Source organism: Ambystoma mexicanum, chromosome 5q (assembly GCF_040938575.1).
Source record: "Ambystoma mexicanum isolate Mex_15411 chromosome 5q, UKY_AmexF1_1, whole genome shotgun sequence".
Lineage (NCBI taxonomy): Eukaryota > Metazoa > Chordata > Amphibia > Caudata > Ambystomatidae > Ambystoma > Ambystoma mexicanum.
Window position 1 is genome coordinate 1053248233 of NC_090933.1, and position 26717 is coordinate 1053274949.

At 46.4% G+C, this 26717-nt stretch overlaps 1 protein-coding gene across 2 annotated transcripts in view; it reads right to left on the minus strand.

Moving 5' to 3' along the window:
- The window catches only part of TAF2 (TATA-box binding protein associated factor 2), a 2148555-nt gene that overhangs the window by 1705829 nt on the left and 416009 nt on the right, over positions 1-26717 (minus strand). For both annotated transcript variants that reach the window (XM_069621552.1, XM_069621551.1), the window contains exon 10: positions 11392-11477. In XM_069621552.1, the coding sequence (XP_069477653.1) occupies positions 11392-11477 (86 nt within the window). The remainder of the gene's footprint in view (positions 1-11391; positions 11478-26717) is intronic.

Here is a 26717-nt window from a genome sequence, read left to right on the forward strand (position 1 = left end):
ACGCTCCTCCCCTTCATCGAAGGCCAAGTAGTTATAGGAGGCAACTTTAATGGGGTCCCCAACCCCCTGATAGACAAATCCGGCGCTCAAGCACCTAGGGATTACAGAATTGCACAAGGCCTCTGGCACCTATTCAAAAGCTTGGGGGTCGTAGATACCTGGAAGGTCCTCCAACCCGAAACGGCAGACTTCGCATTTTTTTCGCTTGTCCCCCACTCCTTGTCCCGAACAGATCTGATACTGGCAAGTCCACAACTGCTGACGTTCACCGATGACCTGGAGATCGGCACAAAGGTCCGCTCTGACCATGCTCCAATTCTGTTGACTGCTCGGATCTTCGACCCGGACCTTCTCGAGAAGCCCCAATGGGCTCTCTAGGAACCAATGCTACACGATATGTTGGTACGTGACTCCATACCCAAAGCGATACATAACTACTTCAAAGAGAACCCGCCAGACCTTACCTCCACGGCAACAAGGTGGGAAGCCATGAAGGCAGTGATCAGAGGAGAATTAATAGTCCAGGCAGCAGCACACCATAAAAGACGCGCCAAGACAATGTAGCAATTGGAAAAGGCGGTCGCTAAAGCAGAGTCACTACACAAGAAGGGATGGTCACCTAAAGCAGCTAAACTCCTGAGATTGGCCTGCACAAAACTGGAGGCCTACTATGCCGAAGACACAGCCCAGAACCTGATCGGAACAAAACAAAGCTATTATGCGAATGGCAACAAGGCCAACAGATTCCTGGTTAGCAAACTAGCAAGAACCCACTGATGAAATTACATCACTGCCCTAAAGGGGGCGGAAGGCAGGATCCTGTATGGGCAAGAAGCAAAACTACAGTAGGCAACAGCCCACCTAGCTGACACGTTGACTACCTCCCTCCGGCCGCAAGCACAGCAGGAACAATTTTGTGGCGCATGTCAATCTCACACACCTGTCGGAAACAGACAGGTCTGCGTTGGAGGTCCCCATCACTGCGGAAGATATCGAGGAGGTGCTCAAAAATGTGAAACCCAGGGCCCCGGGACCTGATGGCTTCTCGCCTAATACTTCAAGCTCTTCTATCCCCTACTCCTAGGCCCAATGAACAAACTATTCAATTCCTTCTGAGACACAGGCACAATAATCCCCTCCATGCAAGAATCCATCACAATCCTACTCCTGAAGCCCGGTAAAGACCAGAAAGACTACACACTGTACATACCTATTTCCCTCCTTAACGTGGACGCGGACGTCTACTTCAAAGTGCTGGCGAACAGACTGGCAATGGTTCTGCCATCCATCATAGACCCGGACTAAATGTGCTTTATTAGAGGCAGAAGCACAGGGGACAGTATCCGTCGGGCCCTCAACCTCATAGAAGTAGCCACCCAAAATCAGCAGGAACTAGCAATCCTTACCTTAGATGTTACCAAAGCGTTTGATAAAGTGGACTGGAACTTTATGCACGTCACACTGGAAGCTTTTCAGTTTGGCCCTGCATTCCGCAAGATGCTGCTAGCTAATTATCAAGCCCCGAAAACATCACTGAGAATAAATCAAATACGCTCGGCCTTACCCTCTGTCATGCGGGACGAGACAGGAATGCCCGTTCTCTCCACTGTTCTCTCCACTGATCTTTGCCCTCGTGATGGAACCGTTCGCTCAAAGGATTCGCCTGGATAACAGGATAGCTGGAATGAACATAGACGGCGAACAATTTAAAATCTCCCTTTACGCCGATGGCTTAATGATCTCCCTCACAAACTGTCAATCCTCTCTCCCTGCCCCCCTAGCAGAACTGGAAGCCTTTGAAAAAGTGGCAGGGTTTAAGGTTAACTACTCTAAATCGGACTCACTGGGGATAAACTTGGGAACAGACGGTACAGTAGCTGTCCAACCACAATGACCGCTGAAATGGAACACTACATCCTCCTCCTACCTAGGTATATTACAGCAGACCCGAAACAGCTGTAAGCAGCAAACTTCCCCCTCTGTTCAAGGAACTGGAAGCCGGCCTGAAACGTTGAGAAGGACAGGAAATCTCGTTGCTTGGCAGAGTTACTGCATGTAAAGGTTCATTTTCAAGTCTCCCCAGACTTCTATATCTCAGCTCGACACTGCCGGTTCCCCTTCCGAAACGACCCCTGGAGCAGCTACAGAAGAAACTCTCAAAATGTGTTTGGAAAGGGGGTAAAGCCAGAATCCGGCTAAGGGTCATGACTGGAGCGGCCAAATGGGGAGGCCTGGGCCTTCCCAATTTATTAACTACTACATAGCAGCCCAACTCTCAAACGCTACGGCCTGGGTGGAACAGGAAAACCCCCCAAAATGGACTCTTATCGAATAGGCTAAATCTCCTCACCAGTTGAACTCCTTGCTCCACATTCCAGGCATAACCTGCAGTCGCTGGCAGACGATTTTATCCACCAAAGCCACCCTAGGCGCATGGTCGTGGGCCCGACGCAGGAAGAAGCTACCTAAGGGCATAGGTCCTCTCTCCCAGATCCCCTGGAACCCAGACTTTTCGCCTGGAATGGACATAGCAAATTTTAGCGGATGGTCCAAAGGGGGCCTGCGGACCCTCTCACAACTCTGACAATGGCACCCCACTCTGCTTCGAGGAATGTAAGATTTGCTTTCAGCTGGCAGAAACGGAGAGATTTACATACGCCCAGGTCAGACACTGGATTTCACAGCCGGCAGTCCAACAGGGGGCCTTGAGGGACCTCCACCCTCTACAACATGCTTTGCAGGAGGGCCCCCGACGGGGACAGATCACTAAGCTGTACAGGCTTCTACAGGAGGACATGCTGACGCCCAGGCCAGGTGGGAGGAGGACGTTGGGCATGCCAACAAGATCTGTAACAAGTTCGAGGAACTGGAGTCGTGCTCGCGATGCAACAATATTCGCATAATTTGGATCCCCGAAGCAGCTTGCAAAGGTCCCATGGAAACCTTTGTTGAAGATTTGCTAAATTTATTTTTTCATCACACAAAGTTCTCCCCGTCATTCCTGGACGAGCTGAAGCCATTCCGCGAACTACTTTGACAAGATTGCTCAAGTACAGAGACAGAAACTTAATATTGCGATTGGCATGGGAGAAAGGCACACTTCTTCATGAGTCTTCAGAAATCCACATTTACCCAGACTTGTCTGCAAATGTACAAGCTATCCGGAAATCATATGACCCAGTGAAGAAACTACTGTGAATCGGACAGGTTCCATATGCATTAATGTTTCACGCCAAGCTACAGATCCAGCATGGGGGCCGCGCACATTTCCTCGAGAACCCGACTGAGGCAACAGCATATATAGAGGCATCTTCCCTCTCCGCAGCGAGACCGCGATCGTAAGCACGGCCCGCGCCCATGCAACGACAAATTGGATGACATGGAAAATGACTGAATGATCCTGGAATCGACCTGTGTTCTCCGGACTCAAGAACTTGCCTACATTTTCAACATTAATATTACCGGGAACGGCTGCAGTCACTGCAACCAGCTGCAAGATCGCAGACCCGGTTCACAGCTCTCCTATGGAAATTCCCACAGTTCATTTTGGGATACATCGTCTAGTTGGGGGTGATGATGAGGGTAGTGGGATGAATGTCTGTCGAGTTGGGGTTAATGACGTACAGATTTCACCAAAGGTTATGGGAGTTGATAAGGTTTGTAGCAGTGTTTATATGTTTATTTTTTAAAAAGTGCATACTGTTACCCTAATACACATTGGCATAAATGTCCGGTGCCTAAACAAATCTATTAAAGCAAGGAAAATACTGTCATATATTAATCGCCACGGCCCAAAGGTGATAATGTTGCAGGAAACCCATTCTCAGGGTGCACTCAATGAAAGATTTGCACCTACTTGGGGGAACCAGCAGGGTTACACTGAATACTCGTCTCAGGCTAGAGGAGTTATGACTCTGATACACCGTTCACTACCCTTCCAAGAAAACAAGCGCTGCATAGACCCCCAGCGTTGGTATGTGGTTCTATGGGGCAGACTAGCAGGTGTAGATATAACACTAGTCAACACATATGGCCCAAATTTAGATGTCCCTGAATTCTATCGGCAAGTAGCAGAAATTCTAACCGTAGGTCCCCACTCCCTTACAGTGTGGGGAGGTGACTTCAACAAGATTCTGGACTGCGCAGTGGAGCGCTCAAGGGATATCCAACGGGACGTGACTAACGCAGGCAGGATGGTATTTCATATTATGCAACAAACAGAATTGGTGGACGTTTGGAGGACCCGCAATCGAAATTTAAGGGAATACACTTATTATTCATCGGCACACGATGCACAGTCCAGAATTGATTACTGACTGCTTCCAGCGGCACTGATGGCACGTGTTCAAGATTGTAAGATTTATCCCAGAACTATTTCTGACCATTCACTGGTTGTCCTGACAGTAGTGTGTGACAGCGCGGTTGCCCCTGCCCGCTTTGGCAAATTCCCCCTTCGTGCCTACTGGACTCACAATTTCTTACGACATTGCGAGAGGATTTAATTGACTTTTTTCTGAGAAACAAGAAATCTGTGTCCCAATACTCTGCCTAAGAAACATTCAAGGTGTGGCTGAGGGGCGAGGTGATCTCAGTCACTGCCGGAGGTCTAAGGGAGACGAGAGGGAACTGGGTAGGGTAGAAAAAGACTGCAGTTTGTCACATAATAGAGTGCTACTGGGTCTTATTAAGGGTAACCTGATCAGGTTTACCGGTTTGGCAGACAGGGAAGTCCGACTAATGAATCAGCTTGTCCAGGCAAAGCGATACGGGGAGGCAGATAGGCCGAGCCCCTTCCTCTTGAACGCTATCCGATCAGAAAAAGGGTCACAACACATCACAGCGATCTTGGGACAGTCTGGTAACATATTATCCACACATGACGAAATACCAACGAGTTCCATCAATATTATAAATCCCTGTCCACTAATTGTGATATGTGCACTGACGCAGAGTTGGCCAACTACTTAAATGATATCCCACTCCCGTCTCCATCATATGAAACGCAGCTAGACCTCAAATCGACCACTTGAAATAGAAGAAGTTGTCGAGGCTATTATGGCTCTCCTGTCGGGAAAGGCCCCCCGCGCCGATGGTACAGGAATCGAACTATACAAAGAACTCTGACAAATTCTGGCACCCAAACTCCTGAAGGTCTGGGAACAATAATTGCGGTCCAGACAACGGCCCCCTACCGTTTCCGAAGCGGTTGTTAACGTGTTGCTGAAGCCAAAAAGACCGGCTACGGAAATGGCCTCATACAGGCCATTATCTTTCATTAACACTGGCACCAAAATATTTGCCAAAATTCTGTCCGCTCATCTCCTCCCCTTCATGTCAACACTGGTTCACCCAGACCAATCCGGATTCATCCCGGGACGGTCGACTGCATTTAACCTGCGCAGACCCTTCTGCATTATAGCTCAAATAGATCCAAGAGCCAAGGCTGTGGCTGCCTCACTTGACGCAGAGAAGGCCTTGGACTGTCTCTTGGCGGTTCCTTTTTGCGGTGCTCCAATGAATGCAACTGGGGAATCACTTCACCAAATTAATAAGTCTCCTTTACACTAACCCAACAGCTAGAGTGTGCACTAATGGCGCGCTCTCTCCCTCCTTCAAAATGGGACGTGGCACAAGGTAGGGCTGCCCATTATCCCCACTTTTTGCCATGACGATTGAGCCCCTTGTCTGCATAATGCGGCACAGACAGACACAGGGATCTCCATATTACAGGCCCACCATAAATGATATCCCTTTACGCCGACAGCACGCTGCTATAAATCCAGAATCCAGAATTAAACATGGCTCTGCTACCGGATGACATCCGAAAATTCACAACTCATTCCGTATACTGCATTAACGAAGCTAAATCTGAGCTATTCCCATTAACTGATGACACACACATCCCGACTGACTTAATGGGATTCAGATGGGTACCTCATAAAAGTAAATACCTGGGCATACTGGTCTCACGAGTGTAACACTCCTTACTTGCAGATAACCACGAAACTTATTTAGACTCTTTGTGCGTTAAGCTGCAATTCTGGGCCAGATTTCCTATTTATATAGCAGACGCTCAATACTTAAAATGATCGTAGTTCCCAAATTGATATATTACTTTTGCAATATACTGGTATGACCGGGTTGCGCTTTGTTTGACAAACTTCGCTCCATTGTAGCTAGATACACATGGGGAACAGGAACTCTGCGAATGAAATGGGAGGGATTGACCGAGCCATTTGAACAGGGAGGCCTAATGAAGCCTGACTGAGCTTTTCTACATTACATCACAGGCACAATATGCAGGATACTGGTAAACCTCACAAGATATCCTGTTACATTTAGACCTTGAAGCATATAGTGCCCTACCCTCAATCCTAAAAAATCATCCTTGGTGGTCGACACCTTGACTCATGCTCATTTGACCTGGTCTGCACAACGGTCAATGTCTGGTCTAGACTTTTTAAGAGACTGGGGCTGAAGGCACCATACTGTGGGTCCGTCCCCTTAATGGAGATGGCCGGGGCTCTCTCAGACTTATGATAATGATATCCAAAGTATGTGGGACCCTGGAGAGGAGCTTTTGCTTCACGACCTCTTCCCTGATGGGACATTTGTCACACTTGATTAGATCCCTTTAAATACTTTAGAATGCGGACAGCATTCCGACGCTGATGGCCCTCCTTTCCTCAAGAACCGATCACCTGCACACCAGTAGAAATGATCGTGACTAGTAAGGTCCCTAGGAAACTCGTGTCCAGACTATAAAAGGAGTGCCAGGCCAACCAAATAACCAACAATAGAGCCAATGGGAAATGGGAAAGAGACCTAGTTATAACAATGCACAACGGCCAATGGTTGCACTGGTGCCACTTGACAAAAGAGATCTCCCCCAATGTCCGTTTTAGACCAATACAATTCAAGATACTAAATCATCTGCGTTACACGCCCATACACATTTCAAGATTTGCACCAGCAACTAATGACAAGTGTCTAAAATGCAACATGGCAGCTGGACAATCGCTACATATGTATTGGAGTTGTCCACAGATTTCCCAGTTTTGGCGGTCAGCTGCAGATGTCCTATATGAAATTACTGAAATATCCCCTACAAAGTCACCCCCTAGATATCTGCTAGGGGATATAGGTAAGGCTCCTGCTAAAATCTGCAGGCTCTTCAATTTGGGCTGCCTAATTGCTAAAAAATGTATTCTGAAGTATTGGAAATCCAGTGCAGCCCTTAGTGTTAACGAATGGCTCCAGGTACTGACTGACAGGCTAATGACAGGGAAGAATGCTATATCTCAATGACTACACCTGCCTGCACAGCCACAGACATATGGGGTGCATTTCGTAATTTCCTACAGAGAACGAATGTTGAACAATAATACCGGCTGTGATATATAATGCTTATGTTATGATAATGCTTCTTTGTAACCTGTAATGACAATGCGTCTTTGTAACCTGCAATGACAATTTGACAATTCCACATCTCTCGCTTAAATGTGTTATATGTGGTAACATATCTGACACTATACTAAATAAAGTAATACAAACACAAAAAAGGATCAAAGAATGTATAAAGGGTGAAGGAAAGATATTCTTCAGGAGGAGAGAAAAGCTAACAATCTCATGAAAGAGCTACATGAACTGATCCAGCAAGTAACTAGAGATCACCTTTTAACCAGCAATCCAAAGACTGATACAAGAAGTATCCTCGGGAGAAGGGAGTTGTCCTGACCTTAGTTTATTTGTAATAGTAGCAGGGCCAGTTAGATTAGTTTTGGCAAGCTGACTTATTAAATTGGACATTCACGGATGACTGACGAAAACCCTAGTTAGATATATAAGTTGGGAATATCCCATAGCAATGGGGACAGTTAGGCCTTACACCTATCCTTTAAAAAAACATTTGGAACATGTCCTCAGAGTGTCCACGTCCTCCTGACCCTCCACACTTCCCACAGGTGGAGCAGCCGAGCCCTCAGGTATCAGTGGAGATCTGGAAGAAGAGATCCAGAGGAGGGTTCAAGACACAGAATCCCAGGACTAGAGGTGATAACCAATGGGGCAACGTGGTTAAAGGCAACCCGCAGAACCAGACAAACATGGACCATGGGACCCCTAAGGGGGAACATCTTGAATAACGCAGAGGGGAGCACTTATAGTGTTGAGTCCTGAAAACACTGATCCGGGAAAGCAGAACAAACCGATAAGTAAATGCTTCTTTTTAGAGGGCAAAATGACGGATCCGGTCACCCAGGTACTTGAACCCTGAGCCAATGGGCCCATAGGAAGAGCAATCGTAGGTAGGGCCCATGATCCAGAAGTGGGATCAGAGATATAGTTGGCTCTGGGATTAACCTGCAGATAGCAGATTCCGACTGCTGAGCAGGCAAATGTGGATGGCACACATGCAAAAACAGTTATACCAACATGAGACCAGCGAGATCTTCCCTAGAGCTATAGTGTCCCCTGGTGAAAATCTTGCAGTACTGTTAAATCAAAATTTTGCAAATGTCAATTTCTCACGAAGATAATTTAATAATACAGCACCATATGTAATAATATTCAAAAAAATTGCCTTCATTTTAATGTGGAGACAAGACAATTGAAATAAAAGCCCAATGCATTTCGGACTAACAATAGTCATTCAGGGACATGAACTGTAACAACACGGAAGAAACCAAAAAAAAGATCAGAAAATATAACAAGACAACTGATACTATATCATCTAAACATATTTTTATAACTATTACATATGGTGCTGTATTATGAAATTATCTGTGATAAATTGAGATTTGCATTAACCTGTTAAGCAGGTTAATGCAAGATGCAAATGTGATCATTTCAAAATGAGGCCTTATTTGATTTTGGAAATCCTTCTGTACCATGGTAATAAAGGACATGTAAGTGAAATGTCTCAAGCAGGGGATCAGCTGACCAGGCCGCAAGCCATAAGTGCAAGCTCAGCCCAGTCCACTGGGGCCAATATATATTAGGACTGCAGAACCACAGATAATTGTGAAACTTTGACAAACCAACCAAGCACCGGAAATCCGGCTCTGCTCTTGCCAATCGGGATAATCCCAATCAGCAAACCAACCCACTCACTCACCAACCGTGTGCTGCGAAGAATCAATTTAGCCTTGAGAAAGACCAGCGTGGGTCAAAACACGTGTCTGCTGACCTACCTTAACCACCCATTAAACCCTTTTTACATGAAAACGTGGTAAACTAAGTTTACTATATTACACTTACCAGTGCAAGATATCCAGGTTCCTATCCCTTGTCTTACTTTCAGGCTTCATCCTGTTTCACAGGTTAATGGAAGACGCAAATGTGATCATTTCAAAGTGAGGCCTTGTTTGTTTTTGGAAATCCTTCTGTACCAGGGTAATGAAGGACATGTAAGTGATAATTTCGAAGAGATGTCTAATTAATTTAGCCATTCCTCTGTACCCAAGGGATATTAGGACACACTAATGCGATCACTTCAAATTGATACTTTAATTGTTATAGCCATTCACCTTTAGCCAAAGGTCATAAGAACACTATTCTGATAACGTCAAACAGATACCTTACTCGTTTAGTCATCTTCCTGTAACCAGGGGCCATCAAGAGCCACTTCTGTGATGTTTTTGAAGTGAAGTGTTAATTGTTTTGGTCAGACCCCTGTACCTAAAGGACGTAAGGATAAACCATTGTGATAATGTTTTGCATTATTTGTTTTATCCATGCTCCTGTAGCCTTGAGCCATCAGGAGACTGTTGTTGACCAAGAATCTCAAAAAATCACTTGGGAGGAGTCAGGGTCATTGAACACCCTTCCTCTTTTAGTCAATGGGCCATCCCTGCTACCCACATGATTATATCCTCTAGCTTTCTTTGACAGGAGAAGTATTTTGCAAGCACACTGCCCTCAGTTACTTACAAGTACCTCTCATTCACGCCCCCACCCCTTACCAGACAGATTGTATCATCTTTACCCACAAAAGACATAAGTTTGCCGACTGTATGGTTCAATCAGTTGCGTGGGGTCTTTCTTTTTAACATGCGTATGTTGTGTCCTGAGTGAATGCATGCTTGAGTGATCGAGTGAATGATGTCACGAATGGGAGGACATATAGAATATATAACCAAGAGCATGTCAACAGTGGGAGTGTTCTGCATGTGCCTGCTGATCCTGTGGGAGCTGAATGGATGTCTGATAGGTTGCCCTCTCCTTCACTTAATGAGACCGACGCCTGAACCTTGTAATTCTTCATTAATAAATAAAATAGTTATATATAAATGTTTAGCATATACCATCATTCGAAATTGTTTTAGGCTGCAAGTGTGAAAAACGTTAGTCTTTGATTAAACAATTTGCATTATTGCATAGCATTGGTTCAGGATTTTGCAAAATCCATCTTCAAAAAGTAATCACATTTGTCCTGCTAATACTAAAAGAAACACAACCTCCCTGAAGATTGATGGAGTCATGAAAACGTGTGTTTGGAGGAGAAGTCAATGAAGGAAAACTTGACTGGCAAAATTCTTGTCACTAATTCTTAACCATTATGTTCCAGGAGTCCCGGGCTCAAAAGGCTGCAGCACCAGGGCCATCATGCCTTACAATGGAGAGCCACAAACATGGCTTTGTCCCTCCCCCTATCAAGGGTAAGATCTGTGCCATGGAGGGAGTTGTTTCCAGTCACCTGCAAGAGAAAACAAGTGCGAAAAATACAAGTAACAGAATCCTTAGAGACACTATAGTCAATTAACCTGCGACACCTGAAAAGGAAATGAAGACACGCCTGAAAAGGTAAAGAAACACAGCCTCCCTGAAGATAGATGGAGTCATGAAAACGTGCGTTTGGAGGAGAAGTCAATGCAGGAAAACCTGACTGGCAACAGAGTGCGCGCCTATTCCACAATGCTGGAAGGAAATGTTACAGATTGATCAAAGGAAAGTTACACCGGAAGGAGTTGAAGGAGACCACGGATCCCTTCTGCAGGCCAGGCTCCATGCATCCTCAAACTACCATGGAGTGAAAAGCAGCTGAATAATTTGCAGCATAGTATACCCCTGTATGATAAGGTGATCACATTTCATAGGGTTTGAGTTGGTAACAGCAAATGTTGAATTGTTGTGCAAAGGATACCAGAATATGGAGAATTACATGCATCTATTCTGCTGGCCTTGAAGGAATGAAAGATCTGCATTGCTGACAATGCTTTGTATTGAGGGTGGGAGCATCCATAAACAATTTTACCATTCAGAAATATGTGTAGTTATTCACATGGGCAAATCTATCCCTCTTTAAAGCATTGAGAAATTAGAGTAAATCAGAGGGTTCTACAGGTAAACAATTTACAAGCCCTCGAGAGCTACAGACCGATCAAGGCATACCTTTCCTTTTCCTTTCCGATTGTGTATGTTGGGTGCAACAAAACTCCACCAGTTTTCAATTCATAGATCACCATTTGGTCCAACTCCTACAAGAAGTATTAATTTTAGTTAGTAATATGCAAACGTTAAACATAAGTGAGCAGTAAAACTCAGATTGAAGAATAATGTGCATATAAAAGTGAAGAATGTTTGAATTGACGTGGGAAAGTCACAGGTTGCTAAACTGTTAATTGTACTGGTGGGCTCCTAGGCATGGATATGCATTACTGATATAGAGAATCAAGGAGTGTAGATGTTCAAGTTGTGGGGCAATTCATAAAAAGCATGTTGTAGTGTGGTGGATCAGAGATAGGACGCAGACAACAGGGCGTGTTGGAGAAACACCTCAAACTTTATTAAAGTAAAAGAATGTTCCTCAACTAGCCCTATTGCTAAGGGAACGATTCCCCATCTAATGAATCAAAACAAATGTGCTTGTTAGGCTGCACCATCTTGCTCTGAACGCTTGTTACTTGTATCCTGTTGTGGTTGCCTTCCCAGCGGCTGCCTACTCTCGGGCAAGCCGGTGTTGCAGTGTGTTCTGTCGCAGGAAGAGACCTTGGAGCTGCTTTACTCCGACACACCCAGGCTCAGCAGTGCTGCGCATGATCCCAGCTCACCATGTAGTTGTTGTAGACCTGCCTACAGGCTGCATGGACTCCACACTGTAGCAACAACGTCAGGTCTGTGTGGCAAGATTCACATTGGTTCCTCTCTCTCCAGGTAAGGGCTTTGTCCTTTATGTGTCGATATATACATTGATGGACACCGTCTCATTGATCTTGGGGCTTCTTCTTTAAGGAGCCAAGCATGAAGTGCCCCATTACATTAATATTACCTGGTCTCATGTATGTAGAAAAAACTTGGGACATTAGGGCTGAGATATTCTAACTTTCTTCCACTTGGGAGTCCTTTTCCATAAGGGGGTGTCACTCACAGTGAGATCCCGCTTGCACAAACCCCTAGGGAGGGTTTTGCATAGGGGAAATCGCATCCCGAGTCTCACAAGGGGTGGCTCCCCCATGGGGGCGGGGGGAGGGATGACCTTCCTGGATTCGCAGAGTAGCTATAAGATACCAAGCTTCAGGTCATTAATTCTCACTGGGAACTATATTGCAAGCCAAACATATATTAATTCATACAAAAGTCTGCATATTCATTAAGTGAAGAGTCAGAATATTTCAGTCATTTTTGCTGTTGTGATTGCTTTAGCCCGACACCCATAATCAAATGAATTAAATACAACAATGATCTGTGTCACTATATACAACCCAGGCTACATATAATGCTGCAGACAGTGGACAAGTAGGGCATAGACGGACGAACACAAAACAACACGTGCAGGCATTGGCATCATGTCTCTAGGTACTCACACCATTCACCATCAAATGCCATAATATAACAAGGAATCACTAGAATTTGCCAGGTAGTAACATGTTCTGGTACTCATAGGACTGGTATTGCTGTAATATACTAGTTAATTCCGCCATTATCACATGTTGCCATCACATAATTGCACCATTTAAATACATCTTATTCTCAGGTACTTAGACGATTGTCAAGGATATGCATAGTAAGAGCAATGTAAGGCTTTAATATGCCCAATTATCAGAGCAGTGCAAGACTCTGATCCACAAGTAGGACATCAATGCCATCTTCAATTTTGCCGACTTAATGTTATGGCCAGTGTGACGAATCCCAGGGTATCATCACTGCGTGCATAGGGGGAGCCCCTTCCCATGAGGCCAGGGAGGTAACGCTGCTACCCAATAGTCCCCCTGTGGGTGGCACTTAGCGGGTGGATCTCATTGGAAGGGAAACCCCCTGTGGGACCAGTGACAACCATATTATACCATTTCCCTAGAAAGTACTGGGGCTATGACTATGAAGAACACAACACCCTCTTAATCTACTCAGTCACCTCTGTTTTCCCAAAATCTGATATTTTTGTGTAGAGTGGAAGACCCCATCCACATAGGATGTGTACTGAGACAAGGGAGATTGAGAGTTACCTCGACGGAGTACATAGAAATACTGAGATAAAGAAGATCAAGGAGGAAAGATTTTACTGCAGGACCATCATACGCGGTCCAGTCAATACGAACACTATGTAACTATAAAAAGGCAAGGAGGACTATGCGGTTTGTCCAACCCACCCTGGTGGACCCACAAGAGCGAGTTAGAAGAGAAGCTGGGAGTCTGGGGCGCTGAGACAGGAGGAGGCTGGCACGGAGCAGAGCCAGGAGCAGGAGACTGCACGCCAAACACCAAAGGCCAAGTCTCTGGTGTTTCAAGCAGTTGGTCGGTGTGGAAGGCCGGGACCACTACGACCCGTGAAGGGATTCCACTGCAGAACCCCCGCAGCGCCGATCCAGAGCTTGAGAGGAGAGACCACGTGAACATTGCAAGCACCCAGGAAAGCCTGCAACCTGCAGAGAATGAACAATCAGGTACGCAGTTTACCGGGAAGGTTCAAGGGCCAGGGGAAGTACAGTAAAAGCCCCAAAAGGAAGACAAGAACCAGGGGCAAGGGTGTGGGGCTCAAAGCAAGGAGGGGAAAACCTGCAAAAGGCATACAGAAGGGTCAGGGACCCATGTGAAGACAGGGAGGATCCGAGAAGCACACAACTAAGAGCTGAGGACCCACATAAAGTAGAGGAGGACCGGAAAAGCACACAACCAAGGTCTGGGACCATATGAAGTCAGGAAAGACCGAGAAGCATACAAGCAGGGGCCTGGGACAAATTTTGTTATACGACCTTTGAGGAAGAAGTGGAACGGGGACAGAGACCCTTTTGTCAAGAGTCAAAGAACACTTGGAACTTTAACCTCCATTGATAAGTCTGGCAGGTTAGTGAACCTGACTTGTCATTTCGCAAACAAAGTTGGAAGAGATGAGGGGAAGGGAGAAAATCCTCCCTGATAATACCAGGTCTGGAACGATAGTGAGCCAGACCAGTATCTACATCAGCAAGCTTGAGAGAAAACCAGTGGAATGGAGAATTCCCCCTTGATATTTGAGAAATGTGTTTCGGTGAATCGGACAGACTGAGAAAAGAACGGAAAAGACACTCCCCCATCGATCCTTTCTTTTGTACCAGTTTGGAGAAGCTCAAGATTGTTACGGGTACAGAGGGAAAAGTCCACTAATGGTATCAACTGAAAACAGAATTGAAGAGACTTCCCTTTTTATATATTCGGTGGAGTATTCATGCTGGAAACCATACTGAGAACATTTGAGTCAATAACGGGAGAACTCTTGTTTTGTTAGTTCTACCTCACTAAGATGTGAGAAGCAACCGATCGCCCAGAAGGAGGGAGTCAGCCTTCTGTATCCAGAAGCTACCCAGTTTTCCATAGTTTAACTTGGAGCGTAAGGGGCGGAAATAGGTTTTGACACAGGATGGTGGACTTTGAACTTTATTTGACATTCTGACAGAACCCTTTGTTTTTTTGTTGAGGCAGGGCAACCCCTCTTAGTTATAGGGCAAGATAAGATTTTCTTTGCTTTGCAATACATGTCTTTGCCAACAACTATGCCCCCACTGTGTCAGACCCAGTCTTCTGCACCCTTACAAGCAGTAATACCAGCATTGTCAGTTTCCATTATGGCCAGTGAGCACAGTAAGGCCACATTCCAATATTCATAGAGCACAATAAAGCCAGTAATCCTGTGCAAAAATCATAGTAATCCCAGCTTCCAATTTGCACAGTTAGCACTTCAAGACCATATTCCATTGTGGCCATATGCTTGCCATATATCTGCACTGCTGGGAAGAGTTATGGTGAGAGCTGCTTATACTGCGCCACAGTGTGTGTACTTATTTATTGTTTGCTAGGGCACAGACGAAATTAGGATGTATTTGTAATTGTGCTCGCAGCGCTGGATGTTTATATGAAGAGAGTGGTGTTGGAGTCAGTATGGGTGGTGTGTAGGTGAAGTGCTGGTGTAGTGGTGTAACCCGTATGTATGTTTGTGCAATGCTAGAGGTGGTCTGTGGATATAGTGCTATTGATGTATGCAGTACTGCGGCATATGGGTGCGCGCAATGCAGTACTGGAGGAAACGTGAGAGTGTGGATGCTGAAAATACAATTTGACTTGGGATACATAACATTAATAATGATTGGCAAAACAAATAACTTGTGTAATATGCTCCACAATAGAGAAGCCCCCATTGAGTTAGGCGGGGGAAAGTCATAATTTGAACATGGCTGCTCTATTCGTAACTACCAAACGCCACTCAGTCTTTGTAGTCCTCCAGATTTCCATCTACACTCTGGTTGTGCCACACTACGTCATGCTGCAAAACCTATGAGCCAAAGTTAAAAACATTTCCTACAAAACTAAAAACAAGGCACGAAATACAAGCAGAATAGACTCACATTTCTTGGGAAACAGATTACTGGACAGATTTATGCTCATCATTAATCGGTAATATTTACAAACCATATACACAGGTGTTGATGCACTAAGCAAGACAAAGGCAGACTTTTTACCATAGTGTCACATGCCCTGTACTGCTACACTCTCCACACACCTATAGGAGGCAGTGGTGTGCTCCAATATCTGTGTGCCACGCCCTACCGGTGGCATTGCGATTTCCTCCACTCACATATGGAAGGATGCGGCATACTGCGATGTCTCCATCTGTCCGCGCATTGCTGGGGCAGCATGGCACCCATGATGGCTTCCTTCTCGACTTGCCACCATACTGCGGCGAGCAAGTGACACGACAACACGTCACCTGATGTAAAGTGACATGCAATTGAAGCACACTACGGCAGTCTATTTAAGGGTTTTAGGACCACAAATCCCTGCTTCTCAGATGTTTATTACGAGTGGTGAATCTTGGTTTTGGTTTCCCGTTTGTTCTGGATATTGGATAACGCTCTCTTGACCATCCTTTTTGATTGTGGGATTGTTATTGGATTACCTCTATTGGATTTGGTGACTTTGAACTTAGATATTCAGATCATTTGGATACAGACTTTAGCTTTGGACCGGCGTACGGACTTCCTATTTGGTTTTGGCATCTCAGATATTGGACCCCGATGCCCTTTCCCTCCCTTTCCATTAGTTGTGCCCTAGGGCTGCCCGGTAGTACCTTCCCTCTAGTTACGTCCTTGATCCATCCGGGTCTAGTCCCATGCCTGTATTGGATTTACCCTCCTTCATCATCACTCACATGAGTGATGATGAAGGAGGGTAAATCCAATAGATGGCCTGACTTCCTTGCAAGTGCTCCACAGCCAATCAGCATTTGGGGACTGGGGTGGTAAACCTGGTATTAGAGTGTTTTAACACTAATGCTTTCTTCAGTTGTTTACAGCTACCAAGTACCTGGCAGCACTCCAGCCTACTGCACCCTTTTGCCCTATTGTTTGGTCAGGGAGTCCTAGTTTTAGTCTTCTCTGGCTGATCTATAGGAACAAAGGCTCCTTAGTTCACCTGGGATGCAAACCACGACACATAAGCATCTATTTTTATGGGCCTCCCCTGAAGAACCACAACATATACCCTCAGCTAACTGAAGAGTGACCCATTTAATTTCTCTTATGGCAAAACTGAGAAGGGAACTCAATACAAGATTATGTAATGTGAGCCAGCCTCCTCCTGTAGGTCCCTTTCAAAGCCATTATGTAGGACATACCTAATACAATGTGGTTGGACTATGGCTAGGTGTATTATCTTTGCTAATGCATCACTAACGTCCCTATAACAGCCTTTCGTGAAGATGTTTACTCTGTCATAATGTACCATGGTTTCTTCTGGCACTGAAAAAATGCCAATCAATTTCTCTTAAAGTCTCAAAAAATGTGTTGGTGTGTTCTGTGATCCTAGATGGGCCACAGGTTCATTTACATGTCAGCAAACAAGTGTAAATCACTTGCTGTCAGTCTTTGTCGGTATGGGAATTAATGGTACATAAATGTGGTACTGTGAGTTAGTTGACCATTATAATATTCAATTACACTAGCCGTTCCCGGCGTAAAATACGCCTTTCGAGCAGATCTTAAAGGACAATATCGGTCAAAAATTCATAAAGCCACGTCTGTCTCCCTTCTTAAATATCAGAATTACCACTGATCGCTTCCTGTAAGGGGGCGTAGGTCCCGGTGTCTTATTAATGGTCATTGAAAAGGCTAATGTATAGGTAACTGTCTGCTTTTGAATTTGAAAGGCATATTTGTATCAGATGGAATGAGGGGGTATGCACAGTATAAGAACAGTATCTAATTTCACTGATTACACAAGACTATGATGTGTCTTTGGAGACGTGTAATTGTCAACCTTGTTCCATTGCAGAGTCCCTGTGATGGCATAAGATTGCGTAGTAGCATAATTACAGCACCAACTTTCAGTTTTAGCTTGTGAGGAGGCATTCGTCCAACAGCGTTTCGCTCTTTAGAGACTTCAACGTTGAGCTGGTAATTAATTGTTCATGGACACTGGAACCGCTGTGCCCTGTGTGAATAGAAGTGGGGGTGGAAAGAAGTAACTTGAAAATATTCCTGAATCTTTTCAATAGTGGAAGGTGAAGGTGACCATGTAGAACTGTGCTCATTCTGTTTATTAAAATGATAGCTATTGTTGAAGTGGAAGGGCACACATGGGTGCACTTTGCCATTTGGACAGCAGAGGGCAACCTAACACTGAGGAATTCCATCAGCTTAGTACGGAAACATACCAAAGCATTTTATATATATATAGAAGATAGATCGATAGATTTTAAGTTTGGATCCATCCAGTGTGAAACAGTCATGCGAAAAAGGCTTTGCTCTTTTGTGGTTTCCAATTTTAAACGTTGCATGGAGAATTATCAAAATGTGACCATGAAAAAATTGCTTCCATGGGTTTATGTGAATAATGGAATTGTTACGCTCACCTGGTCTCCGCAGGGGTGTTGGGGCGCAGTTGGAGCCCTCCCTGGACCTGGCTCCCGTGGATCAGCTCTCTCCCCCAGCCACTGCGTTATCGAGGACCCCGGATACCGGTTCTGCTCCTGAGAGAGGATGAGAGACGGTGAAAATGGCGTGGTGATGTCAGGATTCCCCTCAACCCGTTCTTGCCAGAAGGTGGTGAGCAAGAGTTTGCCCATGCAGGCTCACCTGTTTTAATTGAAGGGTGAGCTCTCCGCCCTGCTTTCTTCTAGCAGGGGGCTGAAGATGGACCAAGTTTCATCACTGGTCCTTGGCGTGAAGGTCCAGACCGGCTGCGACCATTCTGCCTTGAAGGCAAGTTTTGTAACTATAATTATTGTTCATATTGCTTTGTGCCTCCACTTGAAGCTCGCTGCTTATAGTATGAAAGTCTAGGCAAGAGCTAACCTTGAGTTTCCTTTCCCTTTGCAGGTGCAGCGGATCAGTGCTTGATGGGCGGTTTCCGAATTCCTAAAGGCGCCCGGAGATGAAGATCCTCGAAGATGGTATGTCGGAAGAATATCCCGTGTTGATGGAAGTTCGGGACTGGTAAGGATGCCGGGTGGCACCCGCGAGGGGCTGCAGATCCAGGTAAGATATGCGCGTAGCTGCAGGAGGGAAGCGATGGCATGGCTGACTCGAGGTAAGAAGTTGGAGGGTTCCGGAGTCTGAGGCTACACGTGCTGAAACAGGTAAGGTCTTCTGAACGGCGGTAAGCGTTACGCTGCTCTAGCAGACTAACGCGAGGGCCGGCTCATATAGCCTGGCCCCAGCCACACCCTTTAGGCCCACCCTGAGGCCCCACCTTGCCACTCCTCCTGCATTCTGCACATGCCATTCATGCATTGCTAGGGCCCCACCCTGTCCAAATGCACGTGCCTTCAACAGTCTGTGTGCAAAGCACACTTTATTATGAGCTTGGTGCCAAAGGCGTCAAGACTGGGTCCATTGGGACCCCTGCATGATGTGAAATAACTGGCCAATGACCAGTGGCCATGACAGGAATTTATGATGTATATTCTGTTTTGCATTTCTGAAATCATGTTAACAGAGAAGGAAGACTACATTTAAACTGTTGTGTTAAGCCTCTGGTTTTACCCATATGCAGGCGAGCGGCAAGGAGAGAATGTGTCTTCCACAAACTGAAATATGGATGGAAACTGGAGTGTTAATATGACTGGCCTACATAGTGCTGAAATAGAGAATCGGGCTAGGCATTTCCATGCAAAGCATAGCAGGGTTACCACTGTCTGGGTGAGGAAGTAAACAGAACTGAGTATCTAGGTCCAATGGCTGGAATTTCCTAGGCCACAAGAGCCTTTGGAAAGTTTCTTCCAGAATCCATGCATACAGTTTCAACAGCGCAGGCCAATACCCACAGCCCAATTAATAAAAATGGTCCTTTAATGGACAAAAGGAACTGTGAAATGTTGGGCCCTCCTCTTGTTGTGTGTCCCGCTTCGGGATCACTTTCAGTCAGTCTGAGTTCTGCATTTGAAGGGAAGTTCCCAGTCTCCCAGGCCAGCTGAGAGTACATTCTAGCGCTCTTGAATGCAACAGTGAGAACCCAGACAATGTTTTCCCTCGATTTGGTTCAGTGCTGAATGGGTTCTTGCTACAATTTACATTTATTTATGTGGGTTTAGAGGTGTATTGCCACCAACGTCATTTGTCCCAAATACATTTACATATCTGAACCCAAACCTTTCCGTTTGTAACAGTGTTCTTCTAATGCTAAGTACCTACCAATCTAGCTGCTTACACATTAGCTCACGGGCTCTGCAAACTCATTCATGATGATGTACCTAATGCATACAATAGATGGATCGAGATGCGGGCGACAGAAAGAGAGAGAAGCATATTCTGCATCACATAACACTTGGTGGTTATTTAGCATGTCATTATCAACGTACTGCAGTCCAAAATGACCACATTGTAAAAAAGGAGTTTTATTTACCCATCAACACCCCATTTACTTAATTATTTAGATAGGTGGTTGTTAGTGCAAAGTAGCTGTAATGTTCCATTAACAAATTTTTTGCACTGAAGTTGCTTGTTGTTCTTAGTGCAACTGAAGCATAACGTCCTTTCACCAAAGTGTTTGCACTGAAGGTGATAGGTTTTTAGTAGGCCACTATAACCAGACCCTTCCTTTAGCATTGTTTTTTCACTAAAGGGGATAGGTTTGTAGTAATGCAACTTAACCATAACGTCCCTTTAACAATGTTTTTTGTTAGTGAATGTCATAGGTTTTTAGTAGGGCACTGTAACCGAAAGTTGCGTTAGCAAAGTGTTTTCTGTAAAGATGATAGCTGTTTGGTACTACAACGGAACCATAACGCCCTGTTAACAACGGTTTGTCACCGATTCCTTGGCTGCCCTCATAATGAACGTGTGGAAAGGCCAAATTCTCTGGTGTATGTATGGAACAATGCAAAAAGTGGCAGAAAAGGCCCCGCGAGGTTCAGTGCAAGGACACCGATTTTGTAGGTTTGGATGGGCTGCGGGTGAGAGCGGTAGTGGGAACCTGCCTGATTACCCACAAGAGGAGGTGAACTAAGAGGAGATTGGATTTGCTCTCACGCTGCGCACACAAACAGAATATCAATCACAATTGCTTTTGTTGACAGTTTCAATCAACACTGTTGCAGCCTGACATGTTTCGAGCATCCCGCACTTCCACTGAGGCTGCATATTGCTAAGTATAGTTGATAAATATCCAAGAAAAAACAACAAATCATATGTTTCACATGGCAAAAATAACGTAAAAACCCAGACCCAAGGAAACAGGGCAGTTGAGGTGGTAGAAACAAACCGAAGTAAATTAAACATGATACAATTATTTACAAAATGTTCAAATAGTACAATACATCAAAAATTCAAAAGGATATATAAAGTAACACACGCCAATTCATGAAAAAAGGATATCGAAAGGGAAAAAATAGAAAGGATAATTATTTAGCAAAACATGAATAGGTTCATGGTACCAATGGTGATCAACCACACAATACATGTGTAGGGGTATTGGTAGAAAATTGTACCTTGATCTTGGCTTCTTATTGAGCTGATTACTAAGAAAAATGAAATTGACACAATCTAAGTAAATTTGGAAATTGCCGGAAGGGAAGTGGTCTTGTAGTGAGTTTGAAAAATCAAGAGGGTGTTTAAAAAACCAGTAAGGCAACCAAGTTTGAAAAAGAAAGTGCTCACTTACCCATGAGTTAATGTAACTAGGATAAAGGAGTAGAAATTAGCCGTGAGTTCCACTGCAGAAAAATTACAAAAAGCACAAAATTTGCCGTTTGTGTGACTAACAATTTGTTAATTTTCATACAATTACCCCAAAAAAATTGTGTTAAAATTCAGAATCAAAAGAAAAATACCAATTACTTGCAGTTGCAGAAGCTTGATATATAAATTATTAATTATGCTGAGGGACGAGTTGAAGGGAATTGTCCAAAGCGAAAACTGCACGAAGAGAGAAGGGAAACAGAGAACCAATTAGCATGCACACCCTAGGGGTCGTCTAGACTCCCCGCTGATTCTGAGGAGACCCTTCTATTATGTCAGGGCTCAGTAAAAAAGTGTGTTACTCACCAGTGTGTTCACTATCGAGTGACGAACAGGAGCCGGACATGCAGTGCTCTTGCTGTGTATAACTAAAGGCAAAAAAGCGTGGCCGCATAAAGCAAGGGCTGCAAGGTGTGTAAGTCGAGCCGCCATCTTACGTGTAAGAATGGCCGCAGGATACATTGCAAACGGATGGAAGCCCAAATAAAGTTCTAATTGTAGTGTTCAAGATGTAGTGCCGAAAAGAACATATTGATATAGAAATACCAGCAGGATTAACTAAATGTTACTGTTATGCGCGATGATTAATGGGTGTAGGACAAAACAAAGTCAACATTAGAAGAGCAATTCAAAATAGGAATAATTATTTGCTTATACCAATTGTTACTGAGGGCATAATGTTGGGACCCCAAGAGTTTGGGATGACAAAGAATTAACAGCAGGATTAATTAACCGGCGCTATTATGCACGATAAATAAAGTGTGTATGGTAACATGAAATCTACACTAGAAGAGCAATTCAAAGTGAGTCGCTACCCAATTGCGGGGAGATGAATAAGTAAATGCTTAAATCAATTGTGAACAATATATTCGGACTTCAAAAGAGCACAAGATAGCGCAAACCATGGAACGGCAAGAGATATTGTGCGCACAGGGGCATGAGCATGCTGGCGGGTCATACTTATGGATCCTCTTACTCATGACAAATTTAGTAAGGCATGTGGTAGAAAAACCACGTGTATTAAGACTACTTATATACAAACACATGGACTGGTTGGGTGGTCACCACTGGATCAGGTTGTAAAATGAATAATTGAGTAGACTTACAGCAAGGTAGTAACAATAAAATAGACCCTGGTCTCTATGTAATGATATACAATCATGTATAACACATGCATCACAAGAAAACAGATAGTTCATGGTCTGTGTTGAGACCATTGTCAACAGTTCGGTATTGGCAAATAAGGCGGGCTTCTAGTTGCATGAGTTTCAGAACCTAATTACTTCCAAGTTGGGGTAGGGAAACTTTCATCATCCCTGCAAATGTAATCATTGATTTGTTGTCCATTGTGTGGACTTGTTGCCAATGTGTGGCTAAGGGGTATTAAGTGTTCCCTGATCCGAATTTTTAGCAGACGAATAGTACTCCAATATAATAAAGGCCACAAATGCATTTGATACAGTAGATGCAAAATTTGGAGTTACAGTTGATAAAATAATTAATCTGTACAAACGGCAACGGTACAGAGACTTAGTTGCCGGCCGCCTGGCCGAGAGCAACACCTCCATCACGTCTTCAGGGAGGTCCCAATCCTTATACCTCAACCTTTCAGAAGCCAAGCGTGAAGATTGAGGGATCTGACCTCTGGATGGAGAACCTGACCCCCCTCCCGTGAGAGCAGATCGTCTCGGTAGGGAAGACGACGTGGAGGGCAGATGGACAAGTCTAGAAGGTCCGGGTACCACGTCCTCTGGGCCCACGCCGGAGCAATGAGGATCATCCGGGAACCGAACCTCCGTAACCTCCGCAGCACTTGCGGGATGACGGGGACTGGAGGAAACGCGTACAGCAGTGGGAATGACCACTCCACCACAAACGCGTCTCCTAAGGCTCCTTTTGGAGGAAATTCCCGCGAGCAAAACCTTTCTCACTTCCGGATTGACACTGGACGCAAAGAGATCCACTTGTCTCCGGCCAGATGAACAGCCAAGATCGGAACTTCCTGCTGGATGGCCCAGAATTCGAGCTGCATCGCCTCCCTGTACAGCGGAAGTGACCCTACCCCCCCTTTTGTTGAGGTAGTGCATGGCCACCGTGTTGTCCGTTAGAATCAGGACACTCTTTCCGCGCACAGTCGGCAGAAAAGCCTTCAGGGCTAGCCTGACGGCCCTCAGCTCCAACAGGTTGATATGGAGTCTGGACTCCGACGGAGACCAACGACCGCTGACTCAACTCGTTGGCATGAGCTCCCCATCCTGTGAGGGATGCGTCCGTCACGATCGTCACCTCCGGCCAGGGCAGCCAAAATGGGTCCCCCTTCATCAGATTGCCCTCGACTGCCCACCACAGAAGGTCCCGGGGCTACCGAGGGCGGCACCTGAACATGGTCCGACAGCCTGCCAGAGGACTGAGACCACTGGAGCTTGAGTGCCCACTGCAAAGATCTCATCCGCAGACGAGCCTCTGGCACCAGAAGAATGCAGGATGCCATGAGGCCGAGAAGTCTCAAGAACTCGGACGCTGGGAGATCCTGGGCAAACTGAAACTTGTGCACCATCTGCTGAATGTGAAGAGCCCTCACCTGAGGAGGAAAACACTGCCCCAGGGACGTGTCGAGCACTGCTCCGATGTACTGGAGCCGCTGCGTTGGTGTCAAATGGGACTTCTTTAAATTGAGGGAGAAGCCCAGCCTGTGAAGGGAGTGGCAGGTGATGGACAGATGATCCAGGACTTGCTCGGGAGAGCTCCCCCTGATCAACCAATCGTCCAGGTAGGGGTAGACGTGAATCCCCCCTTTCCTGAGATGCGCTGCCACCACCACCATGAGCTTGGTGAAAACCCTCGGGCGGAGGTGAATCCGAACGGAAGGACCCGAAACTGAAAGTGCGAGTCGCCAACCGCGAACCTCAGGTACTTCTTGTGCTTGGGATGGATCAGCACATGGAAGTAAGCATCCTTGAGGTCGAGAGACACCAACCAGTCCTGAAGTTGAAGGGCCTGGAGGACTTGAGAAAGAGTCACCATCTTGAACTTGTCCTTCCTGAGGAGTTTGTTCAAACCGCGCAAGTCCATGATGGGACTCAATCCCCCGTCTTTCTTCGAAATCAAAAATAAGGGGAATACCATCTCTTGTTCCTCTCCGCTACAGGCACCAGTTCTATGGCGCCTTTCTCCAGCAAGGCTTGAAGTTCCTGTGCAAGGAGCGGATCCAGACACTTCAAAGAGGTTCCCTGGTGGATTTTCGTGAGGCCTCTGCCGAAAAGGAAGACAGTAGCCGTGGGTTATGATCTCCAGAACCCACACATCCGAAGTAATGGCTTGCCACTCTACAAGATGCTGCGCCAGCCTTCCCCCAACCTGCGATCCATGGGACCTGGCCTCATGACTGAGTGGTAGCGGCTGCAGCGTTGCCTGAGGGCAAAGAGGCAACTGCCCGAGCGGCCTTGGCACCTCGAGTACCTTTGCTTCCACCTCTGGCACTCTTACGATGGCCTCTGACTGCTAGCTCCCCTCGCTTTACTGAAGGACGAGTAATAGCGAAAGGAACCTCCCCTCCATTGCTGGCCCCCAGGACGAAAAGGCGGAGGTTGGCAAGCTGCAGCGCCCAACGACTTTGCTGCAGCTTTGGAGGTCTGCAACCTCTCAAGGCTCTCGTCAGCCTTGCTGCCAAAAAGGTGTTCACCGTCAAAGGGCATGTTGAGGAGCCGGGACTGCACATCAGGAGCGAACCCAGACTTCCGCAACCACGCAAACCTGCGCATTACGGTGCTCGCCACCATGGACCAGCTGACACAATCGCCAAGTCCAAACCCGAATGAACGGCCTCACATGGCCATGCTTGGTATCCTGAACCATAGCAAGGAAACCATCCCGTTCGTCCCGTTCGGGAAGATGTGCAGCCGCTAATGCAACACAGTTCCACAGAGTGTGTGTGAAACGAGACAAGGCACATATGGAGTTGGCTGCCTGAAGCGCCATACCCCCCGAAGAAAACACTTTCTTCGCCCAGCTGTCAAAACGTTTGTCGTCCCTATCCGGAGGGATGGTAGGATACAACGCCTGCTTTGCCGGGGCCGTAGCCGCCTTCACCACCAAACTCTCCTGGAGTGGGGTGCCTAGACAAGTAGCAGGGGTCGCTACTGGCTGGACGGTATTTTCGCGACAAAGACTTGCCCACTGCCGGGAGACTCTCCGGAGCAGTCCAAGCCGCCGCCACCCTTCTCTGCAGAGCCATATGAAAAGGCAAAACCGGGTCAGTGGGGGGACCGAGAGCAAGGATGTCCGTGAGATCATCCTGAACGAACTCCCCTGGGGGAGCTGACCAACCCAACTACTCGGTGACCTGAGACATAAGGCGCCGATATGAAGAATGGGCATGAGTGCCAAGCTCCGGCCTACAAAACTCCACCTCCAGAGAGGTGTCCAGTTCACTGGCATCATGCAGCGACTGCCGTAGGTCATCAAACTGGCTATGGCCCGAGATAAGTTCATCTGGAACCGGAACCGGAACCAGGCCGCCATCAGAGCCTTCATCACCCTCTGAAATGTACTCCAGGCGGGGAGAGGAAGACCACTGGGGACCAAAGCAGTGTCGGACCTTAGCCAGATCCTTTCTAGGGGCAAACCCTGTGCCACGGGGCCCCTCCGACACCACCGCCTCGAAAGGCGTTGAGGGCGCCAAACAAATCGACGCCGGCGTCGAGCGAATCCGCGTCGAGCAAATCGGCATCGACGTCAGCTGCAGCGCCGCCAGCATCAGCGGCGTCGACACAGGCCTCGAAGCCAGATCTCCGAGCGGGTCTCTCGACGACCTAGGCGCCGACGGCCCCCTCGGAGGCAGAGCCTCGAGAGAAATCGTCGACGAGCTCGGCGCCACAGGCGTCGACGTCTTCTTCGAAGATGGCACAGGATCACGTGGTCTCAAGCGCGTCGAGGACTGGGACCTGGAACGGGCACGGCGAGAACGGCTACCCTTGTCCGAGCAGGACCTCTCCCGAGCCCGAAGGCATACGAGCGGTGTCTCTCGACCGGTGCCGACCGACCCCACTCGGAGGCGTGGACAGACAGGTGCCC